The sequence below is a fragment of the Plectropomus leopardus genome, chromosome 22 (assembly GCF_008729295.1).
Source record: "Plectropomus leopardus isolate mb chromosome 22, YSFRI_Pleo_2.0, whole genome shotgun sequence".
Lineage (NCBI taxonomy): Eukaryota > Metazoa > Chordata > Actinopteri > Perciformes > Serranidae > Plectropomus > Plectropomus leopardus.
In genome coordinates this window covers 11,223,280-11,247,795 of record NC_056484.1, presented here as the reverse complement: position 1 = coordinate 11,247,795, position 24,516 = coordinate 11,223,280, and the positions used below count along the sequence as shown (strand labels likewise).

The 24,516-nt window shown below is 39.6% G+C and overlaps 1 protein-coding gene and 3 non-coding genes across 7 annotated transcripts in view; all 4 read right to left on the bottom strand.

Annotated features, from left to right (window-relative positions):
* LOC121961587 (ELKS/Rab6-interacting/CAST family member 1-like) overlaps window positions 1–24,516 on the bottom strand; it is a 155,864-nt gene that overhangs the window by 24,685 nt on the left and 106,663 nt on the right. For all 4 annotated transcript variants that reach the window (XM_042511643.1, XM_042511644.1, XM_042511645.1 and 1 more), the window contains 2 exons: window positions 19,505–19,652; window positions 7,249–7,356 (listed from right to left, as the gene is read on the bottom strand). In XM_042511643.1, the coding sequence (XP_042367577.1) occupies window positions 7,249–7,356; window positions 19,505–19,652 (256 nt within the window). The remainder of the gene's footprint in view (window positions 1–7,248; window positions 7,357–19,504; window positions 19,653–24,516) is intronic.
* On the bottom strand, window positions 4,982–5,054 carry trnak-cuu. Its single transcript has one exon. It is a non-coding gene; the product is annotated as a tRNA-Lys (tRNA).
* Window positions 10,712–10,784, bottom strand: trnak-cuu. The gene has a single exon. It is a non-coding gene; the product is annotated as a tRNA-Lys (tRNA).
* Window positions 11,550–11,622, bottom strand: trnak-cuu. The gene has a single exon. It is a non-coding gene; the product is annotated as a tRNA-Lys (tRNA).

The window sequence follows — 24,516 nt, the reverse complement described above, 5'->3', positions numbered from 1 at the left end:
GATAAAATTATGCAAATAACAAAAATTTGTATCTGTATTTACAAAGTGAAATGCATTAAAAATGAATCAATTACATGCAATGAGTCTTTACAAATTAGAGTCGTTTTAAAATGTTTTTTTTAAATAGCAATAATGTCGATATTTATGATGAGGTTGAGATGAGGAGTTGTCTATATGATACCACATCATTTCACGACAAAAACCTAAATAAGGTGGCAACTGGCTAAAGGCAGATCAGCAGGGAGCTGAATCCTTGTAACAACATACGTGCTTTTGGCTATGTTGTTTTTCTTTTCCAGTTAAAATCACTAAACAAAATGTGTGTTTTCTGTTTAACAAATACAAACATACGAATAAATTAAAAACTCATCTTTTCAGTGGTTACCTCTCTGGTCTAACGCCTCTAAGCGCACAGCTGAGTGGTTTGTTTACATGAGTTCCATATTTAATGGATTCAGTGTGGAAAGAGAGTGTTTCATGTAATGCACCTGATATGGTGCAATAGTCTGGCGCTTGCTTGCTGTTAGGACACTGTGTTAGATGGAAGTTAAGACCTTTACAAAGTCTGTCTGTTTAAAAAATGTCATATATTGTTGCTTACATTCTGTATTTACTGCACCAAATAAAGTGACTGATTCGGTTTCATTGCTTGCATGTTGTATTCACAGTGACTGAAGTGATAAACAAAGAACAAACAAAGAGATGTGCACCTATCACAGACACGCGGCTCTAACATGTTTCCTGAGCCTTAAAGCCAACCTCGGCTGTCAAAGATAGTGAAAAAAACATTGATAATGTCTGAATATAGCAGAAAAAATAAAACTCTACATATATATCCAACATTCATTATTCAGTAAATTCATGTGTTTGAGCATCCTGGCAAACAAATGAAAGAACTAGATGTGGGTGGTTTTTGTGAAGGAAGGAAATCTTATTGAACGCTCTTTTCAGACTGCATCGCCGCAACAATGAAAGCTGACAGTAAATCAAAGGAACTGTCACTTCTGATTCTGAGTCCTTATTTACTGCAAACAGAACACACACACACACACACACACACACACACACACACAAACTACGAGTTTTCCCAGACCATCTTCATATGTGTGCTTATGAGTCGCTGAACCACCTTCCTGACTCACAACTTCACACACAAACACACACACGAACACTGTGCTGTATATATGGACTATTATATACACTGTGTGTGAGTACTGATATCCCTACGGTGCATGCGGAGACACATTGCGACACAGAAAAACACACATTAATGCAGGGTCGTTATCAAAGTTGTAAATAGTGTTAGTTACAGTATTTTCCAGTGAGGACCTGCCAGCAGGTTACAGTCCATTATGAAATACATTACTGAACATTTCCCTCCGGAGGAGAGAGACGGAAAGAGAAGCAAAGAGAAAATGATGGAGTTAAAGGCTGCAGGGATCCTTCTGCATTTCAAAGCACCTCTGTTGCTGTATGTTATGATGTATGCTGACAGCGGCAATGCAACATGGACGTTATCGCACAGAGAGAGTTGTGTAATGTACAAATATGTGAACATGTCTCTTAAAATCTGGCCGCAGTGCTTTAAAAACATACTCAACATATGTGCAACAGCTGTTCTCTCACACTTTCTAATCCGGACTATTCTGTCAGAAAGCCTTAAATAAATGACTGTCCACACTTTCCAGACCTGCAGCAGAGCTCTGCGGATCAAATGCAAGACAAATGAGAAACAGACAGAAAGAATGGAAGGAATGATGGTGATATAAGGAAGACATTTAGAGAGAAATCACCAGTGTTTTCTTTTCCTTTTACAAGAAATATGTAATGACTAACAGAAACAAATATCTAAAAATAAGCCTGAATGTATCCCAGTAATAACAGTGTGAAATACGAACAAAACACTAACTTCGAAAGGTCTTTGCAGGACTTCTGAGTCTTTGAGTTTTCTGATTTTATAAGGGTGTACAGTACATATGTGCCTACATGTTTTTATTGTATTACACAACCCGCAATGGTCAACGTATACAGTGTGTGTGTGTGTGTGTGTGTGTGTTTAATGAATCCACAGTGTTTTCCAATGTCTCACTGTACTGTGAAACAATCCCGGAGGAGACATAATTTTATACGGCACTGTGTGTGTCAGAGTGTGTGCATGTTTGTGTCTCTTTATTAGCCTCCCATGCCTGCCTACCAGACTCACTGTGCTATGAAACAACTCCAAAGAGAGACATTCAGCTAGCCTCACTCACTGGCCACATTTTTAAAAACCTTCTATGGCCACATTATACAATGAAATCAAGATTTTTTCTTCCTCCACACACCCCTCTAAAACACACCACATAAACACACGCGCAAAAATACATCTGTTTGACCAGGAGCAGCACCTATAGAGGAGGTAGGATTTCACTTCGACAGTGCTGGAATCATGGCTGCTGATGTGACACGACTGGCAAACACTTTGTTTGTGTTTCTCGCAAGGAAAAACAATTCATTTCCAAACGCTACACGACAGTGAAGAGAACAAATGGCCAACAGATCAGTCTGTAGTTGTGCTGGGCAGAATTGTTCTCAGCTGAAATAATTAGTCGAATAATCGATGGACACAGTATTCAACTGAAACTGTTTTGATAAACATAAACAGTGAGTTACTTTTCAAGCCAAACATTTGCTAGTTCTACCATAGCCTGTATATGTAATGTAGCCATTACTTTACACATTGGTTTGCAGTTTTGAAGTCTTATGTTTGGCATTTCGGCTGTTGCCATAGCTTTTTTGTGGTGCCAAAAGTGGCCATATTTGGAGAGAGGGTGGAGCTGTGGAGGAGCAAGAGCTGGATCTGGAGTTCTCCACCAGTTTAGCATTACACTCCTATCAATCTCTGGACCGACTGGCTATCATCCAATGATGATAAAGCCTCTGGGAACAACAGCCAATATTTTGGAAGATCCGGAGTAGCCAGCGGATATCCAGGCCAAGACTTTCTCTTCTGTGCGCCTTGCACTGTTTATAGTTCATTTAGCATCTTGAGACTGGTCCAGATAACATTTCTGTTCATCTCTATAAACAGATATTGGCATATAAAAGTTACTAAAGGAGAAAAAAGCTAAAAATAAAAAAAAATGTTGTCAGACAATATGCATATTGAATGTTTACCTGCATGCAACCAAAGCCAGCTCAAACCTAATTAATCACATCTGTCTTTGACAGTGTGGTCAAAGATTCAGGTGTGTCACGACCTACAGAAGTCTGGTAAGCTCAATTCTTTCCCACTCCATATCCTCACATTTTTTTCATTTTCTCAGACCCTACTGACACTGACCTAAGTGATCACTTAAAGCTGATTCATTAACTTTCTTCTCGCTCGCTCTCTTTTTTTTTTTTTTTACATTTTACATTCACCTCAGTGTTGTGGTGTTAGCAATTTGGATGTAGTTTAACCAACATAACAAGTAATTATTCTTTTTTTCTTTATTCACACAAGAGAGACTGCTCCTCCAGTTTTATGATTTTATTCTATCAAGTGAGTTATAAATAACTAATTTCACTAATAATTCAACAATCAGCAGTACTGTCCTGCAAAAATTAAACATTTTTGTCACCTGTATGGTGAACTTTCATACAGATCTTGGTTGATATGAGAACTTGAAGTGAGAACTTACTCCAAAAAGTAATTGTGAAATACTGAAAAACCTGATAAACCAAAACACTGAACGTCCACACCTCTTCCCTGTCTTTTCTCACTGATGCATCTAATACCACTGAAGACCATTAAAATCTCCTCAATGATGCTTGACGTGTGTTAAGAGTGCTCTCCTGTGTTTCACTTGTTTCTGAAGCATTTCATTCTCCAACTGTACTACAGAATTCCCTTATTGGAAGAGACACAATCACTCACTGTTCTGATGTAATGCTCTATGGCGAATTACCCGCCTTGCTGACACACCAAGAAGAAGTGTGACTGTACTGTGCATGTGTGTGTGAAACTGCTCATGAAGACAGGACGAAAAAGAGACTGGCTGGCCTGCCTCTCTCAGCAGGGAGGTGCTACCACTAATTAATAACTAGGGTCAAACTTAGATCCGCTGGTGAACCTTTTGGGCTTTTAGCATCCCGATGGGAAATCCCACTGGAGGAACTGAGCTGCCCTAAAATCAGCATGTGCTGCTCATATGTGGTGTTACCTCGACTGTCCTGTCACTGAATCAAACCCTTTTAATAATGCCAGACAGAATGTAGATCGTTTATAGTGTTTCAAAACTTCAAAACAAATTAAATGTGATAACCCTTTGAAACCTAAAAAAAAATAGCTTGATTTCTTTAAAAACATTGGAAGAGGAAGAACTTCGAAAGGAATGACCCAAAAATTAGCAAGAAACTAGTTAAAACTGAAATTGCATGAAAATTAGCATATAGAAAAAGATAAAAGAAAGCAAACAAGGAAATCACCTGGAAAAGTACTTGTAATAATTCTATAACATAAACCTAAATATGTTTTATAATTATGATAATAACACATATTGTGCCTACCTAGTTTTTTCCCCCTAGACATTTTCCCATAGCTTTTGAAAAATAATTTTCTAAATCTATTTGTGGAATTTTTTTTACCAAGTTCCTCAGTGCCTTTTTACAATGTTTTTGAAAGATATCAAACCAATTTGCTCAAGATTCATAGGTTTAAATACTTGTTACAGGTTTTATCAAGCAGCACAAGAACAGTGATGTTGCTCCAGGGTTAATATCAATTTGATAGCAGTGTGTTTTTTGTTCCGCATTCTCCCAACAAACACAGATGTCCTTGGGTTTTGTCACAGCAGAAGCTGCATTGACCGCAGAGTACAGTGCATCTGTGTCCATCCATCACAAGTCCAACATATCTGAGGGGACGTAAGTGGACACCTCCCTGCAAAGTCTGTAACACTCTCACTGCAAAGACTGCAAACTCATCTCAGATGTCCAAGTCCAAAGTCCAAAAGTCTACCGCCCAACGTGGGGCTCGAACCCACGACCCTGAGATTAAGAGTCTCATGCTCTACCGACTGAGCTAGCCGGGCTACATTTGGATAAAAAACTGGTCAAATTTCAGCCCTGCAAGAGGTCTCATGGCCTGAGAACACTGAAGGGTTTGTTTTCTGTTACCACTTTCCTCAAACACCACCAAAAGCTTATAGAAAAAGAAGTCTACAGTGGGTTCATCTTCTCGTGAAATATTGTATATCCTCTGTATATGAACTTCTCAAACTGTATTTGTTGATGCTGGGTACCAGCAACCACCCAAAATGTTGTGGGTTTATGTGAAAGTGGACACTGCAGGGTTTTCTATTCCAGACAAAAGGGGATAGAAAACCCAAATATATCTGACAAAATATTTGACTGAAAGAAATTTCAGTCAAATATTAACTGTGTATGTTGAGCTTAACAGTTGATAGGAATGCTATATAAAAAGTGTCATTATCAAGACATGCAGCTTCATAATATTGTTTTCTCAAAAAAGGCAGCCTACTTTCGCTTATGTATTATTCTGCGTTGCTTACTGCCAGTTAAACGAATTTTGTCACTGACGCTTGTTTCTGCTGCATTTCGCTAGGATATGTTGTCTCAGAGGGAATATAAATTCACCCGACATTATGAGTTCAGAGATTTACATACATCTACTAATTTATTTTTCAGTCAAAAAATAGGAAAAAAAACAGATAATGGAAACCACAGTGACATACTCTCTGTTTTCATCCACCACTAGCACAACAGGAACGTGGGCCCCGAGATCAATGTGAATCATTCAAAAAAAAAAAAAGTTGAAACATGAAGATTTGCATTATAAAAGCAAATGTGTTTTGTTTGTTTTGTCCTTAACAAAGACTTTATACCGTACTTTGTAAGATGGATTTCCAGCTGTGTGTTTTTTGTTTTCGCTTGACTTGAAGGTTGTCATGCATGTGCGATTAATGGCCTTCAGACCCTAAAAATACTGGCATCCCCACTGAGAATTAAAAAACAGCACAGGGGCAAGGTCAAAGAAAAAAATGTTACTTTCATCATTCCTAAAAAAAAAACAACAACAAAAAACCTTTTACAGTAAAATTTGGCAAAGCATTAAATCACACACTACATCCCACACATACAGTCAATTCACCTGAGACATTCTCATGTCATGAAGGAAGACGAAGCGTCCAAAAAGAAAAAGGAACAGTTGCATTGATTGATAAGAGGAGGCACATGATGAAAGAGAAATGTGGAAATGTGAGAAATGAGAGACATGAAGGCAAAATATGAATAAAAAACACAAATATCCAAAGAAATCATCAAAGGAATTAATGAAGATGGAAAAAAAACAATGATTGATACGCTAAAAAAATCACAAACACGAGCGGGTTGAAAATAAAGATTGTGGAAGAAATGATGATCAGAAGAAGAAGAAGGTGAAGTGAAATCGAAGGACAAGATGAGATATCGAACAGATGAAGCACAATATTCAAGAGTTGATTCTGAAGGATTCCATCTAGGTAATGAATGGACATTATTTGGGTTTTTACGTCAGTGATTTAGTGAGCCAAGAAATGAGATAATGAGAAATGACTAATCCAAATTACCAACAGAGGAGGCAAATCTCAGTGAAAAGAAGACTCTAAAGAGTGAGCGTTAAAGAGAGAATGGAACAAATGAGCATGACAAAAATGAAATGTCAAAAGAGGTGAAATGATGAAATCACGACACCAGAACCAGATCACAAACTCACGGATGAAACTAAAGAAAGATGGAAGGCGAATGATGAGCACATCCAAGCGTTATCGGATCCAGACAAAGAAGACGCTCACCCTTCTGTACAAAATGGCGCACCGAGAGAGAGAAAGAAGGCATGTGGTTTGCTAGGCCCAAATGCCCTCCTCATCGTCCTATTGGTTAGTTTGGTCCAACCGCAGCGTGAGTTTGGAGAAAGCAGGAAGTTAGCTTAGTTTAGGAAAATTGTACAAAAACACAGCAAGCACGGAAACTTTGAAGAAACACGTTAGCTTCTGACAGTTGAAACCAACATATTTAATTAGTGAAATAAGTTTTTGTTACTGTTACTTGCTGTAAAGTCGGTCTATCAGTTGAACACAGACTTGTTAATGAAAAAAAGGATATTTAAAGATGTTAATTTAGAGCATGCTTTCATTCACATAAGAGTGATGATATGATTAGATGTGGGGGAGCGGGGACCATATTTTTCCCCAGGCGAAGGCTTACTGTCCTGGGCAGAGATCTTACCTGGTCTGGGGAGGGCTTGTGATTGTTGGGCTGCTCTGAGTTCGGAGAGGAGACCTTCAGGTGGTCGTCCTCATAGTTGTCGGCCATCAGTTTCATCCGATTCTGAGTCTACAGAGAGACACAGAGAGAGACGATTAGATTTCCTTGATATCTCACATGGAAGCAAAAAAAATGATTTTACATGTGATTCAGAGACAGCAGCAAACACGACACAAAAAAAAAACAAAGCTGTGTGTGTGTGTGTGTGTGTGTGTCAGTGTGTGTGTGTGTGTGTGTGTGTGTGTGTGTGATAAGAGGGTAACCCTAGCCTTGAATTCCTCCAGGAGTTAATTTGCACAGAGGAAGCAGAGAGGAGAGCTTTGGACGACTGCCATGAGCTTTTGCCTTCTCAAACACACAGTCTGTGCATGTGTGTGTGTCTGTGTGTGCGCAGAGACAACGGGAAAGAGGATAGAAAGACAGAGATAGTTGAGAACAGACAGAAAGAAAAACAGTATTGGAAAGAGATCATTCCCATCTGTCCATATATGTTTCAGTTTTAAATGTTATGGTTAATTCTGCTTATATACAAAGAGTACATTAGAGATAACATGTAGTGCATATGGTAAACTGCACTTGCGCACGCACGCGCGCACACACACACACACACACGTTGACATGCCACCTGTTGTGTAGCTTGTTAACTGGTGCAGAAGAATAACAGGCCTGCTAACTTGCCACTTGGGGAGAGATCCATAAAGACTAAGACAAATATTAGACTGTACACACAAACACAAAGACTTGTAAATCACTTCATGTGCTGCTACACACATATACACACACACACACACACACACACACACACACTGCTGTACTTCTATCTCTGTGAGTACCTTCATTGACATAATGCATCCATAGCCCCTTACCCTAACTATCACAACTAAATGACTAAACCAAACATTTAAAAAAGTATTTCCCCGATACACAGAAGGCCCTCACATAAAACTAGGCCGTCTTTGCAGTAGAAAGACACAAATACTTTCGAAATTGGTGCTACATGACGAGAGAAAACAGAGAAAAATGGTGCTTTTGCTCAAGAGTACCAGAATGCAGCACACCTTACCAGACGCATCGCTGGTGGGTGACGTGTGATGTGTTTCTGATAACATCTGAAGTGCGAAATATGGAACTCAGTAACAGAATCAATTTTTTCAGCCTCCGTTTTCACAGTGCAGGAAGCAGTGTGGCACCCACTTCCTGTTCACAATCTCTCACTATTATAGCAAAACCTGGCTTTATAATACATGTCTGAAAGCATTTTAGTAGAGAAATAGGCAAAGTAGTAACATAATTTTGATTTATATTCGATCATCACTGACTTATTTTAAGTTTCATCAGATTTTTTCCCTGTTTGAGAGACAGAGAGAGAGATGGGTGTGTCTCTCGATCAGCTGTATACTCTTTGTGTTCGCAGAGGCAGCGGCATGGGCAATATGAAAATGCAGAGGTGCAGCCTATAAATCCAGAGACAGCCCCAAGAGCCAGCAAAACATGTTGGCTCTGACAAACCTGAACCATGACGTAAATGACATCATTTGGCAGTGAAGCTGCAGTGATAAACAGATTTTAACGTATACCACGATACAAAAATTGACAATCATACCATGTACATTTGCTTGAAAAATATTTTGCAACTGGACAGAGAATCTCACCTAGTTATTTTCAAAAGTGAGAGTCTTTACACATATTTACATTAAAAAACTGGTTTTAAGTCTGCATTATAGTGATGAAACATTTGTTCAAACAAAAATGCTGTTTTCATTCCTTTAACCATCAAACTGGCCTTTGAAGAATTGTGGAGTGATCAAAACATCCGCACTTTCCAAAAATGTCCTCACTCTGTGGGTAAAAGATGTTTTTTGGTGCTCACTGTGCAGCAGTAACACACACACACACACACACACACACACACACACACACACACACACACACACACACACACACACACACACAATGTACTTTCCATTTTTTCTCCCCTCTCCCTTGCTTTCTTTCTATATAGTCTCCCATCTTTGCTCCTCTCCCTCCTGTCCCCTCACCCTCTCCTCCCTTCCTCTCTTCTCTTTTGCTGATCCATCTGTTTCACATGTTTCAGTTATACTTCAAGCTTTACAGTAGGCCTGGAAAGAGCGAGGGAGTGAGAGAGAAAGCGAGGGAGGGAGTCAGTCTAAATCTGTCAGTCTTGTACAATCTAAATCCCCTTAGCCTCTCACTGAGCCCTGCAAGGAACAGAGGCTTAAGCAGGCCAGACTGACACACTGACTCTGTGAGTGTGTGTGTGTGTGTGCACGACAAAAACACAGAGAAAAATGTGGATGCCAACTTTCATATGTGTTTGTTTGAAAGCTAAATGAAAGACTGCCTTTTTAAGAGTGTGTGTGTGAGGAGGAGATAGCAGAGCTAAAAACAGTGTTTCACTCTGTGTGTATGTGGGGACCATACTGTAAAAGCATGTGTGTATGTGTGTGTGTGTGTCTGTCTATGTACATAAGTCAAGCTGAAGAGAGCCTCCCCTGGCGTGCGCACACACATTATTCATTTCCCTTTTTGTTTTTTTTAAAATAAATACACGCACATATATTTAAAACGAACATGGAGAGTAAACAGTTCATCTTGAAACCGCAAACAGAACCTGGAAACCCTGCTGAACCTGCACACACACACACACACACACACACACACACACACACACACACACACACACAGAGAGAGCTGTGGAATGATGTTTATTTGTCTCTGTCTGACACCTTCTCTCCTCTCCACAAAGTCCTTAGACATGTAAACTACCACTATTTTAATTATTTACTGAATTCTATTCCACAAAATTATTTTTTCAACCACTGGTTAAGAAAATAACAAATTCCACAACACATACAAAGAAAATACTACACAGGAAATATGAACAGCATGAGTCAAAATACTTTTATGTTGAAAAATGTCCCTACCTAGTATTTCAACACTGAAACATGGAAGCAGTGTCGCTCTGCACGATGTCAAAGTTCAGCTTTAGACCTGTGCTGCAGGGTCCCATAACTCTTGAGCATTTTTTTCAGAATGAGTGTGCAATGCTAGCAGAGACACAGACTCCAAAAAAAATGGTGCATTGCAGAGATGGAGGTGTAAATAAAATTCCCTACACACAACACCTGTGGCACCCCGTTGTGAAACATGTAGAGCAAAGAATGTGATATGATAGCTTGTAAGGAGTTCAAACCCGTTATTGTGGTTTTGGAATAAAGATTTTGTTCAGGTCTATTTTTGTTGAGGTTGAAGCATATTGTTGGCCAGGGGAAATGCATTGCAATTATTGTCCAACACATTCACAGAATGGATGTTTGATTACTTAACACTTCTCTCTGATGTCTTCATGAAGTACATATTATGATCTTGTTGTGTCAGACATACTTTTGTCTTAAAACTCCTTCGCCCAACGTGGGGCTTGAACCCACGACCCTGAGATTAAGAGTCTCATGCTCTACCGACTGAGCTAGCTGGGCTATTAATCTTTACAGTAACTGCAGACTTAACAACCTACATATAAACAGAACCTACATGTTTACAGTTATAGGAGACTTGGAAAATGTACAACATTGATAATGCTTCGTATCATTGTCAGCTTTTAGAAGGGCAACACATTGCAGTTATTTGTCCAACACATCCATGGATTTGATGACTGAATACTTCTCTTTGTCTTCCTCAGTAGAGGGCAGACTATAAAGTCTTCATGTTGGATTAAGTCTTAGCCCAGAGATATAATTACTGTTAACCTTGTGTTCGTCTATGCGTCCGGCTGTAACATGAGGGTCTTTGTGTTTATACTTGCGTATGCGTGTGTTATTGGAGACACAAGAGAGCTCAGGCCGTATACAACTACCACATGTATGGTATGTAAACAACAGATATGGAGACACTCGAGGAGGTTACTATCACGTTAATGCTGAGATCAAGGCAGAAAAGGCGACAGCGGCAACAACATCATTGGTACATAAGACCTAAAAATCAAGCCCGTCGGGACAATGGGGAGTATGTGTCTCTTGTGGGGTCGATGAGAGATGATGAAAAACACCATGAGAACTTCCACGTCTGCGTCAGATCTGCGTTGGCACTGCTGTTTGTATACATACTGCATTTCTGTGTTTTGTTAGTTTTTGGAGATGCTCACAGTCATTGTGTATGCATAGTTAACTGCAAGTATATCTACAGCCTTACCTGTCATCTACAACATCTCAGTTGCCATCCAGGTCCAGAGTTCAAAAGGCCTCCGCCCAACGTGGGGCTCGAACCCACGACCCTGAGATTAAGAGTCTCATGCTCTACCGACTGAGCTAGCCGGGCTATGTCACACAAAAAAATGGATCAAATATCTGGGCTGCATGGAGTCTGAGCTATGCTGGTGATGTAGGTAATCTCTCCAATGTTGATGTAGTTGTTGAGTTGCTGACAGTCTGCTACTTAACAATCAGCTCACCTGTGTAGCATAGTCACTGTTTTCAGTTAATTGGGCCGTTTACTATTCTTATTATACTTGGCACATTGTTGTTGTTTTTTATTATTCAGTATTTTGTATTTGTAATTATTTGGTTCTTGTTGCTGCTTATCCTGTGCCTCATAGCTGCTGTAACAATGCAAATTTCCCTACTGTGGGACTAATAAAAGATTATTTTATTTTATCCTTTAGATATCTCATACTTATTACTTAAAACATTTTATTCTTCTTCTTATTGGGTTTGATGTTGACTCTCTTGTCTTATTCAAGATCATCAAGATATTAGTGTTACAGAGAAAAACCAGGCTATAACAAGTTTTAGGTAAATCTGTAATACTACTCAGTACAATGTATACAATAACACATTCATCCAAGCTGTCCTCCAACCTTCTTGACTGCTGCCATACAGGGCTTTAGGCCGAACGTAAGTGCAGTGTCTAAACGCACAACATGGGTCTTGAACCCTTGACCTCGAGATCAAGAGTCTCGTGCAACTTCTTCTGCCTTCTTTATTTCTACTAAAGCTACAATCTAGTGGACGGGGAATAGACGAAAATAAAAGATGAGCGAGTTGTGGCAGAGTCTAGTTGAAGATGATAAGCTGTATGGAGAGGCTGCCTGATCTCTGATCTCTCATGGCTTTTCTACATCCAAATCTCCCTACCCTTCTGCAAACACACTGTATTTGTCTTTGTCTCCTTTTTCTCATTTTAGAGCTTTCTCAATCTAAATAATCCTGCACAGTTTCTTCCCTTTTTCTCTTGTCTTTGTCTCTCTGCTCTCTCATACACAGCACTTTCTATGATTAAGTCTCTTCGTCCTGTAGCAAAATGTACCTAACACTCTGCTCCTTTGAGCCGCTTTCTCTCTTTCTCTAATGATCTGAGCTCCTTTTATTAGTCTCTTTCTCTCCTCTATAGACAGAGTATTTCATTTTTTTCCTCTCTCTCGCTTTCTCCTCCTTTTGACTTTTGAGCTCCTTAACATGCCCTTGTATCCGTGACTAATTCTCTCTCCCATTCTTCTCCACCCTCCTTGCTGCAACATGTTCTCATTTCCATATTTTTGCCTTTCTTTTCCTCTCAGTGTTTTGTCTTGCACGCTGCTTTCTTCTGTCTCCTTAGGAAATATTGTCCAAATTTTTGAGGTAACAAGTGAACATGCTAGTGTGGACATCACACTGGGCCCTTTGACCCTCTAAGGGAAGTGATGTAGGTAGTAAAGGAATCTAAACACAAGTGATCAGCTGGAGACGCATGATAACCACAGGTGTGACCGACGATGTGTCTCGGCTTTCCACGTGTGTTCGGATCATTGAAATGCACATCAATACCAGGCTCTTTGTGTTTCCAGCAAACTTTGTAAGGTTTTTCTTCCTTTAGCAACCGAGAAAACAAGCTTACTAAGTGTCAGCTAAGGAGCTTTTAGCAAGCTCGTTACCTTTTCGAAAAAACTCTCTGTTGAGTGAAATGATACACAATCCTGAGAACAAAATGTCTGGGGGGAGTAAACAGTACAGCATAGGGAAAACTGAAAGAAGCTATGGGAGCTGTTGCGATAGCTTTAAAGAGATATCTGCATACGTATATATATGTAGTGCAGGGATATTCACCTAAATTTGCTTGGGGGCTTCTTTTGCATCATGACCAGGAGGACAAGGGCCAGTCACAGCAGCTCTATACATGTTTGTTGGATTTTAGGGATGTTTCTAGAATTTTAGGACATGTCTAGGATTTTAGAATATTTCTAGGATTTAGGACATTTCTGAGATTTTAGGATATTTATAGGATTTTAAGACATTTCTAGGGTTTTAGGACATTTTTAGAATTTTACGACATTTCTAGAATATTTGGACATTTCTCAGATTAGAGGACATTTCTGGGATTTTAAGATGTTTCTTTGAATTTGGGACATTTCTAGAATTTTAGGACATTTTTCAGATTTTAGTACATGCTTGTAGGATTTCAGAACAACAGGGGCAAAGCTGTTTTATGTACTCTGGCACCTTATGTAAATTAAAAGTACAAAAACAACTCCCTCTTTGAATCACTTTATTTTTATTCTGAATTAGGAAATGGTTTGGGGGGCCACCCAGCACTGCATCGAGGACAGATTTAGCCTTAAGTTACGTATCACTGATTTTAAGTCTGTTAAGTCTGTTTAAGTCTGTAAGTTCTGTTTTGTATGTAGTTTGTTGACTGAGTTGTACTGACCAACTGCATTTGAGCAGCAGGTAAAAAGTACGTGTGGAGAGGCAGAACACAGAGGCCAGAATGCAGTCTTGGAACCTGGGGCCAAAATATTGGCCGTTTTGTCACCTTCAGAGATTGCATTTTGACTGACTACCACTAGTGTGTCCCGGTGTTAGTGGCATCAGTTTCTGGAACAAAATATTTTTCTAAGAGGCACACATTAATATCACTGTGTCCTTTTCTGGTGCGGGGCTTTCCACTCTCTCCCTCCATCTTTTTCTATTGTCTCGTCTATCCTCGATCTATATTTAATACTGTTGAACCCAAAACACCAAATCCCTAAAACCATAAATTGGAAGAGAGTGAAGACAAAGAGGACGAGGTGGAGGGAAATAATATAAGACAGGAAAGGAAGAAAGGGTGAGAAACAAGGAAGGTGGCATAAGGAGAGAACAGGGTGAGCAAAGGTGAGGGAAAAGAAAGAGGGTAAGTGGAGGGAGAAGAACAAAGGGAAGTGGAGGAAAGGAAGAAATTACCCCCCCTGCATCTTCCCATCCTCATCTCTCATTTTCCTTGCTGGCCTTTCTTTACATCTTACCCTTTTTTCTAATTGTCAGGAGTGCTGACCTCAGCTCACTTGTTTCTGTGCCAACTCTCTCTTTCTCGCTTAATCTAATCATCACACCATTATTTCACTCCTCCTCCTCTGCATCTCTCATTGTTTCCTTTTTCTTCTCCCCTCCATCTATCCTTCCTGCGGCTCTGCTGTAACCCGCTGACAACGGACAGAATGAGAAACAAATGAACATTGGAGTGAAGTGAGGGGGAAAAATCTGCTGAGTCATGCTTGGAAGAAAATTATTTCATCGTGATAAGGCTCTGGGGAATATTAGATTAGATTATTGTTTCGTCTTCCCTCCGGTGGTGAAAGAAGACCTTTTGTTGATATCTGTGCAATTATCAATAATGAAAAGTTGCTGAGTCATGGTTGGACAAGAACTATTTCATCATGATAAAAAATTAGATTAGTTTTCCCCTCGTTTCTCTGACAAGACGAGAAGGATGTTGATAAGTGGAAAATTACAAATGACAATGGAGAGTGAGTTGAGCAGTGAGGGGAATTATTCACTCTGATAAGTCTCTACGGAGTAATAAATTAGATTAGATCCACATTTTTTCACTTTAGACAGTAACAGGAGACAGCAGGATAATAATAAACAAATAATGACTAACAGTTAAGTGTGTAAAGAGAGAGATAAATGAATAAAATACCCATGACTCTAAAAGAGAAACAATACAAAATGATGGTATCAAAGAAATTTCCAGACTTTTTGGCACATGTGTATAATCTCTAACTAACTGGGTCACATGAACTATTTTTTGGCGGCCTGCCACAATTTAAACATATGCCACCACGTGCTGATTTTCTATTTTTGGAATTAGACCATCATCGGGCACTATCAAGATATTATTTTGGTTTGGTTGTTCGTTGCACCATATTCTTGGAGTGCAGAGCGTATTCTGGGCACAGACGGAGCAGTAGAACACAATGTGCAGTAAAAGTGAACTTAACTGTTCCTTGCACCGAGTCTAAAGGTTTGCTTACCCTCACCTCTTCCAGCTCCATCTCTCATTCATTTATCTGATCTCATCAGCTGTGAACGGATCGAAAGATTAACTATCCAGCCCACGACTCAAATTCTACAAACAGCTGCAGAAGAAAGAAAATCTCATTTAGACGTATGTCTCTGTAGCGTTCACAGACCCACTAAAACATCTGAATTTAGAGAAAGGACACAGAATGATACACACCCAAAAAAACAGACTGTGTCAGATACACATAGATTGAAATTCTGTAGAAGACACCGCATGAACTGATAATTGACACTTCTGCTCTGATTATCTTTTCACAACTGCAGCTATTTCTAAGCTAAAGCCACTAACACATTCTCCTGTTCACAGGATTCAAAGTTTCAGAGGTTTTAAGTGGCTGAAGTCACAACGTTTTTTTGTATTTCTGGAATATCAATTAAGACTCTTGTGGGAATGGTAAAAAATAACACCTAACCAGGAATAGGGAAAATACCAAACCATCATCTTACAGAGCTATCCAAAGCCACTCACACGAAGAGCCAAAGTCTTAAAAATTTCCACAGTAGAGCCAAGCCTCAGCCACACAGGTGGGGAACAACGGCCAAGGCCACGGCCACACATACACCACCTGTAAATGTTAACCACATGTGTCTCTTGCAGGGGCAGATGGTGGTATATCACTCTGTTTTCACACATTCTTCACCTTCTCTCTCTCTTTGTCTAATGGTTTTAGTCTCTCCACATACTGCATACTGCTGAGGAAAAAAAAATACAATGAGAATACAAGTGAAGGAGGAAGGAGACTGTGAGAAAGAGAGGAGGAGAAGAAGAGTGAAGAGAGCTGAGGTCACCCTGATCTACTGCCTCCTGCCTACACTGCAGCTGGAGGTCAAAGGGCAAAACGTGGGAGGCACTTTTAGGGACACATATATTCTTTGACACACACAGGTGTGTTTTATGTATGTAGTCTAAGTACTGCACATGCACTTCTCTCTCTTGCATCTATTTATTAATCTCTTCTGACTAAATGTGGTTATCTTGGCAAAGTCATCAGTATACTTTATATTAATGTAAATGTACTCAGAAAAGTTACAAAAACTAGAGCACCACCGCATCACGTAGATGTAATCAAATAGTGTAGAGCAAACTCTGACTTCATTGATTAGTTTTAAGCCACTTAAAAAGTTTATATCTGTTTAATTTGATGCAATATTTAGAGTATCTTCACTGTTTTAACATGCCGTACAACAGTCCTTACCGACAGAGACTTGAAGCTGTTATATAAAAACACCAGACTCCACTGAGAAAAACTGATCGGTGGAGTTGCTGCTCTACCACCTTCATCAGCTGTTGTGTGAGGAAAAGAGGAGTGAATATTCAAATATAGTTCACAATTAAACTGATAGACCTATCGATTTTTTTAGGTGGCTAAAATGTGTTTTGCTGCATCCCCTTCCACATTATTACATCGCTTGGCTTCCATGCCAGTGTTGAACGTCCAAGTTCTGTTTTATTCCCTCATTGCCAATCTAGAAAGGAAAAATAATCATCTGAAAGATAAACAGCCGCTGTGACACATAGTATACTGCTGCTATGTTGTTCAGAACCACAGACAGCATACAAGCGCTCTGCATAGTCAAGCGGCGTGGCCATATTTTATCAGTGTTGTTAGTTAAGCATCTGTGTGCACACTCAAAAAGTCATTCCTTTATGACAACCAGAAGTTTATGCTCACTTATAACGTCAAACTGCAACTCTGTGTCTGTCCATCTGTCAGTCAGGTTATCAGTGGCAAAGTGTGTGCATGTGTCACTCTAAAGGAGCAAGCTAAAAATACCATGCCATTCACAGCTTGCCTGATGGTTACACTGCAAACACACACGAGCGCATGCACGCACGCACACACACACACACACGTACACGCACGCAGGCATGCACACACACACACACACACACACACACACACACACACACACACACACACACACACACACACACACAGGAATATTGAGGAAGTCTCAACTGTGATCCATCACTGAAGGACTGAAAATTATGACACCATAGAGAGAAAGAGAGACGCGAAGAAGGGAGAAAAAGCGCTCTCACACACACACACACACACACACACACACACACACACACACACAACAGTAGAGTCTCTATGTTGTCAGTAACCACCCTCGAGACCCTGAGGTGTCACAAATGACTTCAAATAGGACGGAGAGAGACGGAGGATGAGGGAAGAAGAGAGAGCAGAGTGATCCATGTTATAATGACTTCATTTGACACAGCAACTCTCCGACACCTCATGCTTTTCTCTTACACATTCTTTGGCACACACACATACACACACACACCTGCACATGATTTTCCCTCTCTTGTTCCGTCTATCCTATTGAATCCCTTTGAGCTTATTCTATCCATTAAGTGGATTTTTGGCAATTTTCAATAACTGGAAATCTTTTGCAACAAAAGTACTGCTACATCTTATCTATTTGAGCGGTTTTGAGGATGACAACTCTCTTAGCATTATTTGAACGGCAGTTTAGTTTCACAGTTTGTGAATCAAGGGACATAAAAGTGAACAAAAAGCTCTTAAATTGCAGCTTGATTTTTGAGATAATAGGTAGGTCTGTGTATTTGGTGGTTGGTGTAATATGTGTGTGTGGCTATTGGTGCAGCACATGCAGAAAAAAATGTATGTAGAGGTGGGGGGATAATGGTTTAATACACCATCCCATTAACTGTTGTCAAAACAGCTACGGTTACAGTATAGAGCGTTTGTAACATTCTAAATGGGTCCCTTTGTATTTCATGTTGGAATGTTTTGCAGTGGAAATGAATGATATCAGCTGACAGAGAGACAAAATCCTACTGCTGTGACGCCGTTGCGACACACACACCACGCCATGAGAAAAACAGAGTTCAGCTTCAGAAATAAAAAATGTTTGCAATTTTACATTATTCTGCCCTAAAATCAGTCGCCAGTTGTCTATCTGTAAGTGTTTGTTCTTGTGCATGAAATCAATGTGATTCGGTCAATAAGCTAATGGATGTGATAAACATTCATTGGTGTACATGTACAGCCAGCAGGGGGAAAGTTAAGCACTGAAGCTCTGACTTTTGACTTTCTTATTATGTATCAAATTATTTGTAAATGTTGAGCTCTATAACATTCTGCTGTTGCACTCTAAGCTATCCTGAATTTGAGCATGAAATAAATGCCTCATGCATGTATGACGTTAAAAACAAAAACAAGATATGGACAGAAATTGACAAGAAGCACGTACAGACAGGGGACTGGTGAAGAAAAAAAATTCACCAAACTCCCAGTAGACCTATCCACTAAGGGGTTGGTTAATTCACTAGACCCACGAGAACCTTTACTGTGTGTGAGTGTGTCTCGGAGTGTGTGAATAGACCTCTGTGTGCAACCACAGAGGCATTTGGTCATGTTTATATCCTTGTTTTTGGCCTGGCTGAGTGTGTACATATCGGTGTGTTTGTGTGTGCTCTGTGAAGGTGTATCCATACCAGCGAAATGACGTGTTTGTGTGCGTGTGTGTATCTGCGGACAGAATATTTAAATAAATATAAATTCATATGAAAGTGTTGTCACCGGAGATTTGTTGAGCATTTGAACTCTGTGTGTGTTTGTGTGTGGTGAGTCTGGGAGGGGTAGGTTAATCCTAAATTTACCCTCAGTGGTCGGAGGACTGTGGTCACATCTGGACTCAGTTTCTCTCTGCCTCTCCTGTTTTCTTTTTACTCCCCTCATCATTGCCACCTCACCTGTGTTCCCTTCTTCTTTTTAGTTTTTTTACCCCTCTCAACACTTTTTCCTCTGCATCTCTGCTCCTCTTATTTAAATACCCGACCAAAAAGCTTTCCTGCTGTCCACTTGGATGTGAAAGTAGGTGTGGTGGTGAGTGCACAGTAATCCTACCTGCTGTTTGAGCTGATGAACCAAACCGTCCTTCTCCCTCTTCAGAGCTGCCACCTCCTCCTGGGTTTTCTTCTTCTTGGATGAGGAGAGCTCCAGCAGGGCAATGTTGGCGTCTTTCTCACTGATGGCTGCCAGCAGCGCCTCTTGCCTGCACAGAGAACAATCATGCATCTTGTGAGCAATACTAAAAATTAACTTCATGAATTAGATTGAATTAACATCCAAATTAAGCGTTAAACACTGACAGTCAGGAACAAAACCAATCCAACAGCATTTTGGAGTGAACCGAATGAAAGGGACTTCTGGTCTCCCAACAGAGGCATGGGTTTCAATTGCACTCCTGACATAGGTTTTTTCCTGCAGGTAGCCTGGCTACCACAGTAAGTAAGTATTAAGGACCTTAAAGAGAAGAATTCAATCATAAAATCAGTTTCCCATGGATGTGTTGTGACAAATAAGTGTCTTGCCCCTTTCAAAGCCCATACTGATGGGTAGGGTTTTGTTAAACATTATTCAAGCCTCCCATAAGTCTGTGAACCTGCAAGTTCAGACTAAATTTACTGCTTCAGCTGTCAGCTGTAACCTACAATATCATGAAAACATAGAAAATCAAATTAACTTTGGCGTGTCCATTGTGTCCAATTTTCTGACCTTCCTGTTCAATATACGTCGGTAAGACAGAATCGTGCACACAGCTCAGCTGGAAAATACCTGCCTCACCGTACACAACAGACAGATTGTCTGGGCTGGGACGCATCTGTAAAAATCTGATTTTAATTGCATTTCAAACCATCTCCAAATGTGATTTGAATTCAATTTGCAAAAAATCTCATTTCATGTGTTTTTTGTTATCCACACTTACTTAAATTAATCAGACTACAATCTGGATATGCCAAAAATCAGACTGGGGCCTTGGTGATATTGCACGTTAATTGCAGTGAGAGCGAACGGCTTAAATTTCACATCTTTTCGGACACAGAAATGATGGGCTGAATGCAGTTTCAGCTTTTTTCTGGCTCAATCATCATTATTCAAGAGAAACAATTAAGTGCTGTTTCACCAACATTAGAAAAAAAAAAACAATTTTTCCACTGTCATCTCATGGTATCTAGCCATACAGTTTGGATCGTATTGGATTTATTTTTCCATTCCTGCCCTAACCTACGAGCGTGGTGCTCACAGCATTGAAAAACATTTCAACTATTGAACATCTTTTTCTTAAGATCTGGTGAAATTTTCTGTGGATTATCCAGAGTGACAAGGACACAAAATGTTCCTGTTACTTTTTTAAATGTCTTTTTACAACATTATGAGCACCACAAACAAAATTCCAGTCACCTCCCACTAACTGGGGTGGAGACAGAAAACCCAAAGGATGGATCTCTCAAAATCTGGACAAAGGAGACCAAAACTATCTGTATGTCTAGTTACTAATTTGGGTGTACTTTAATGTTATGGTGAACCCATGGTGTGTCAACAAGTGGAGGAAAGTCCTCTTAATTGGGGCGCCACTTTGTGATTTAGGAGGATAAAATTGTGTATTTTTGCAAAAATATGTATCTTCCTGGTGGTCAAGTATGACACATACCATGCAATCAAGATGTTTCCAGTTTGTTTATGGTGTGGAGCTCTGTGGCAAAGGTTCACTCTTTCTCTTTTATTTCCTCTTCATACAGTCTACGAGAACAAACTAGCAATTGATCATACTTTATTTAGCTACCTTTTGTTTTATATAGCTTCATGCATACATACACACACACACACATATATATATATTCTGTATATATAAGTATAATTTTCCTTATTACTCTCTTGTCCCTGTCAGTCTTTCCAGCCCTTTTGTCTGTCTCTATGTCTTCCCCTCTGCCTCGATGCTCGGGCTGACAGATAGATAGCATTCCATGTGGTTTGGGAAGCAACAAACCGCATCCCATCCATCCCATCAGCCACAGGACTGGCCTGCGCCGCCTCCGAGGACACCCAAGGCTTAGAATTCTCAGAATTTTGTCCGTTTCCAGAGATCATGTAAATCACGTTTTTTTCCACTATCCCACAGCGCTCAAGATTGGCTACACACAATGGCACATGCTTGTAAACACACACAAAGATGCGAACTTGTATAGAAAAAAAAACCATAATAAATTCCATCTCTGTCCTTTTCTCTGAATCTTGCCTCTGGCATAAATTGTATTTTTACAGTCAGGTAATAAATCAGCAGTGACTTTGAAAAGATAAAGCCTAAATTTATAGATCACAATGGTATAGACAACTAAAAAATGGAGTGATAAATAGAGAAAAAGCAAAGAAGGGCACATTTCCTCTCATGCACCCCACCACTTTGTCTAATAATCATGTATCAAGATAAATACACATGCAGACATACAATTATCCAGATACACACGCAAATCTGCACGGACAAGGATTTACAGTTTTTACATACCATATTTTGTTCATGTTTTCTCTTTACTCAACATACAATTACATGGTCTCACACACACACACACACACACACACACACACACACACACACACACACAAACAGACACACACACAGATACAGTGGTGCAGAGAGTGTCTAAATGAAGACAGATTACATGTTTGGACTCTGTGAAGACCCACAGATTCTTTGGTCAACCTCACTGACCACACTGTCAGTGTACAAGTGTCCCATCATGCATCTAGACTGAAGCAATCCTGTCAGGGGCAGAGGGGGATGAGACTGGGGTTGGTAGATTGACTCCTCGGGCAAGTCTGTTCACTGTCACACCATTTCAAAGTCTTTTCAGTTTTGTGAATATTAAAGCAACATGTTGTGATCTTGAAGGAGACCTATTATTTTCATTTTAATGTTCGTGCTTATTTGGGGGCTTCTACTAGAACATGTTTACCTGCTTTATTTTCCTCATACTGTCTGTGCTAAACACCTGTATTCACCCTCTGTATGAGACATTCGCCTGTCTCTTTAAGCTCCCCCCTCCTGGGAAAAGCCCAGTCTGCTCTGATTGGTCAACATTTTGGGGTTTTCTGTGTCTCTGCATTTCTGCACCATCATTGCAGTCAGGGAATGACTGTAACAGAGAATAAGAAATATAAATTTCTACCTTGAAAAACTATCAATAAAAGCTTCTTCACAACAGCAGGAATATGATACGAAATCTGGGAAAAATTTACAACATCAGCAACCAACATTACATGTTTTCCTGATGGTAGCATGTGGCTACATGTAGCAGTGCACTTGCAGCCAGGGAATGACTGTAAAGGAGTATAGCAGCTTTATCTACTGCTAAAAATGACAGATAAAATCTTTTAAAACCAAAATCAAGATTACGTTTTTCACTGATGTTAGCATATTAGCTATGTGTTGCAGTGTAGGCTACGTACTGTAAACACTTGCAGTAGCGTGCCTGGAGCAGATGACCATATAAAAAAATATATCACAAGCTGAGGTTAGCTTCATTCAGAACGGTCTGAAGTCTGAGGTTTCTGCTCAGAGATTAATTTTATGTTCGTTTACCACATTATTTGAAACTTTTGCCATATTTCATAAGAACTTCTGATTCTATAACATTATAAATATGAAAGCAAATATGGAAAAGCACAATAAGTCCTCTTAAATGATACTGTAATCTTGCATTATATGATATAATACTATATGTTTTAACATGCACCAACCAGGTCTTTTTGAGGATCTATAATGCTCCTTTTCTTTATCACAGTATTTGCGATTTAACCCCTTGGAAACATGGGCAACTGGCTTTACTTTTTTTTAAAACATGGGAAGAAGATAATAAGTAACTTAAGAAGCAATGACCCAAAACTTAGCAAGAAATCAGTAAAATGTAAAGAATAATTACCTGAAAATTTGTGCACAAAGAAAACCAACCAACCAACCAAACAAACAGCAAAGTAAAATAAACAAAAAATTATAATAATTAACTAAAAGAACGATATAAATATTAATTATAAATATAGCGCCAATTTAGAGATTTTTCACTAGCTTTAATTTTTTTTTCCCAAATTACTTCTTGCATATTGCCGAACATTTCTTGACAAGTTGCTCAGTGACTTTTTCCTTTTGAAAGAAATCAAACCAATATACTCAGAGTTCAATGGTTTAAAAAAATGTAAAAGTGTCCCTTTTTTCCAGATTGTGATACACTGGAACAATGTCACAGACTTTCCCTTTCATTTTCACATAAACACTGGTACATTGTGTGTACCAGTAAACACTCACTCTCTCTCTCTCACACACACACACACACACACACACACACACACACACATTTACACATACATTCACAGGAAGGCTAATGGAACATTAGTCTTGTTAAAGCTAACAGTGCGTCTAGTTTTATACCATATCTGAGAATTACCTGCCAGCACATGGCGCTTATAAACCAGGGTGATAAAATGATATTTATTCCAGATGCACTCGTCTCATTCTGGGCCTCTCTATGGCTCTCCCCTTCATCTTGGTCTAACACACACACACACACACACACACACAAACACACACACTTGAAACAGTCTCTCTGCTTGGCCTTCTCAGCTTGCAGAACTAAACACGTGCTTATGACAAGTGCTGGTTGTGGCTACCGCTGTTACTATGTGATCATTAAAATCTGTTTCAAGTGCAGCTCTCTTTTGCTAAATCTTTAGATAATTCTACTGTCAGAGGGCACTTAAAAACATAGCATGCTCTCAGCTCTGCTGGCAGTGTGTCCTCAGCTCTGAAAATAACAAAGACAGTACAGCCAGCACTGTGAGGAGGAAAGGTTCCCGGTGGATGCGCAGCCTTAGATCTGTAATTTTCCTTTTAAGTCTTTCCTTTCTGCAGCAATATTGAGGGCACAGTAGGATAAATGAAGGTATACTAACAGTGAGCAAAGAGTAAAATCTTATTTAAGAGGTATCTGTCAGATCTTCATGTTTTATTGTTGTGGCAAAACCTTTTGTTGTGGCATTTTTGCACCACACATCCCTGAGATTCCTTGTCAATCTGTTTGTTACGC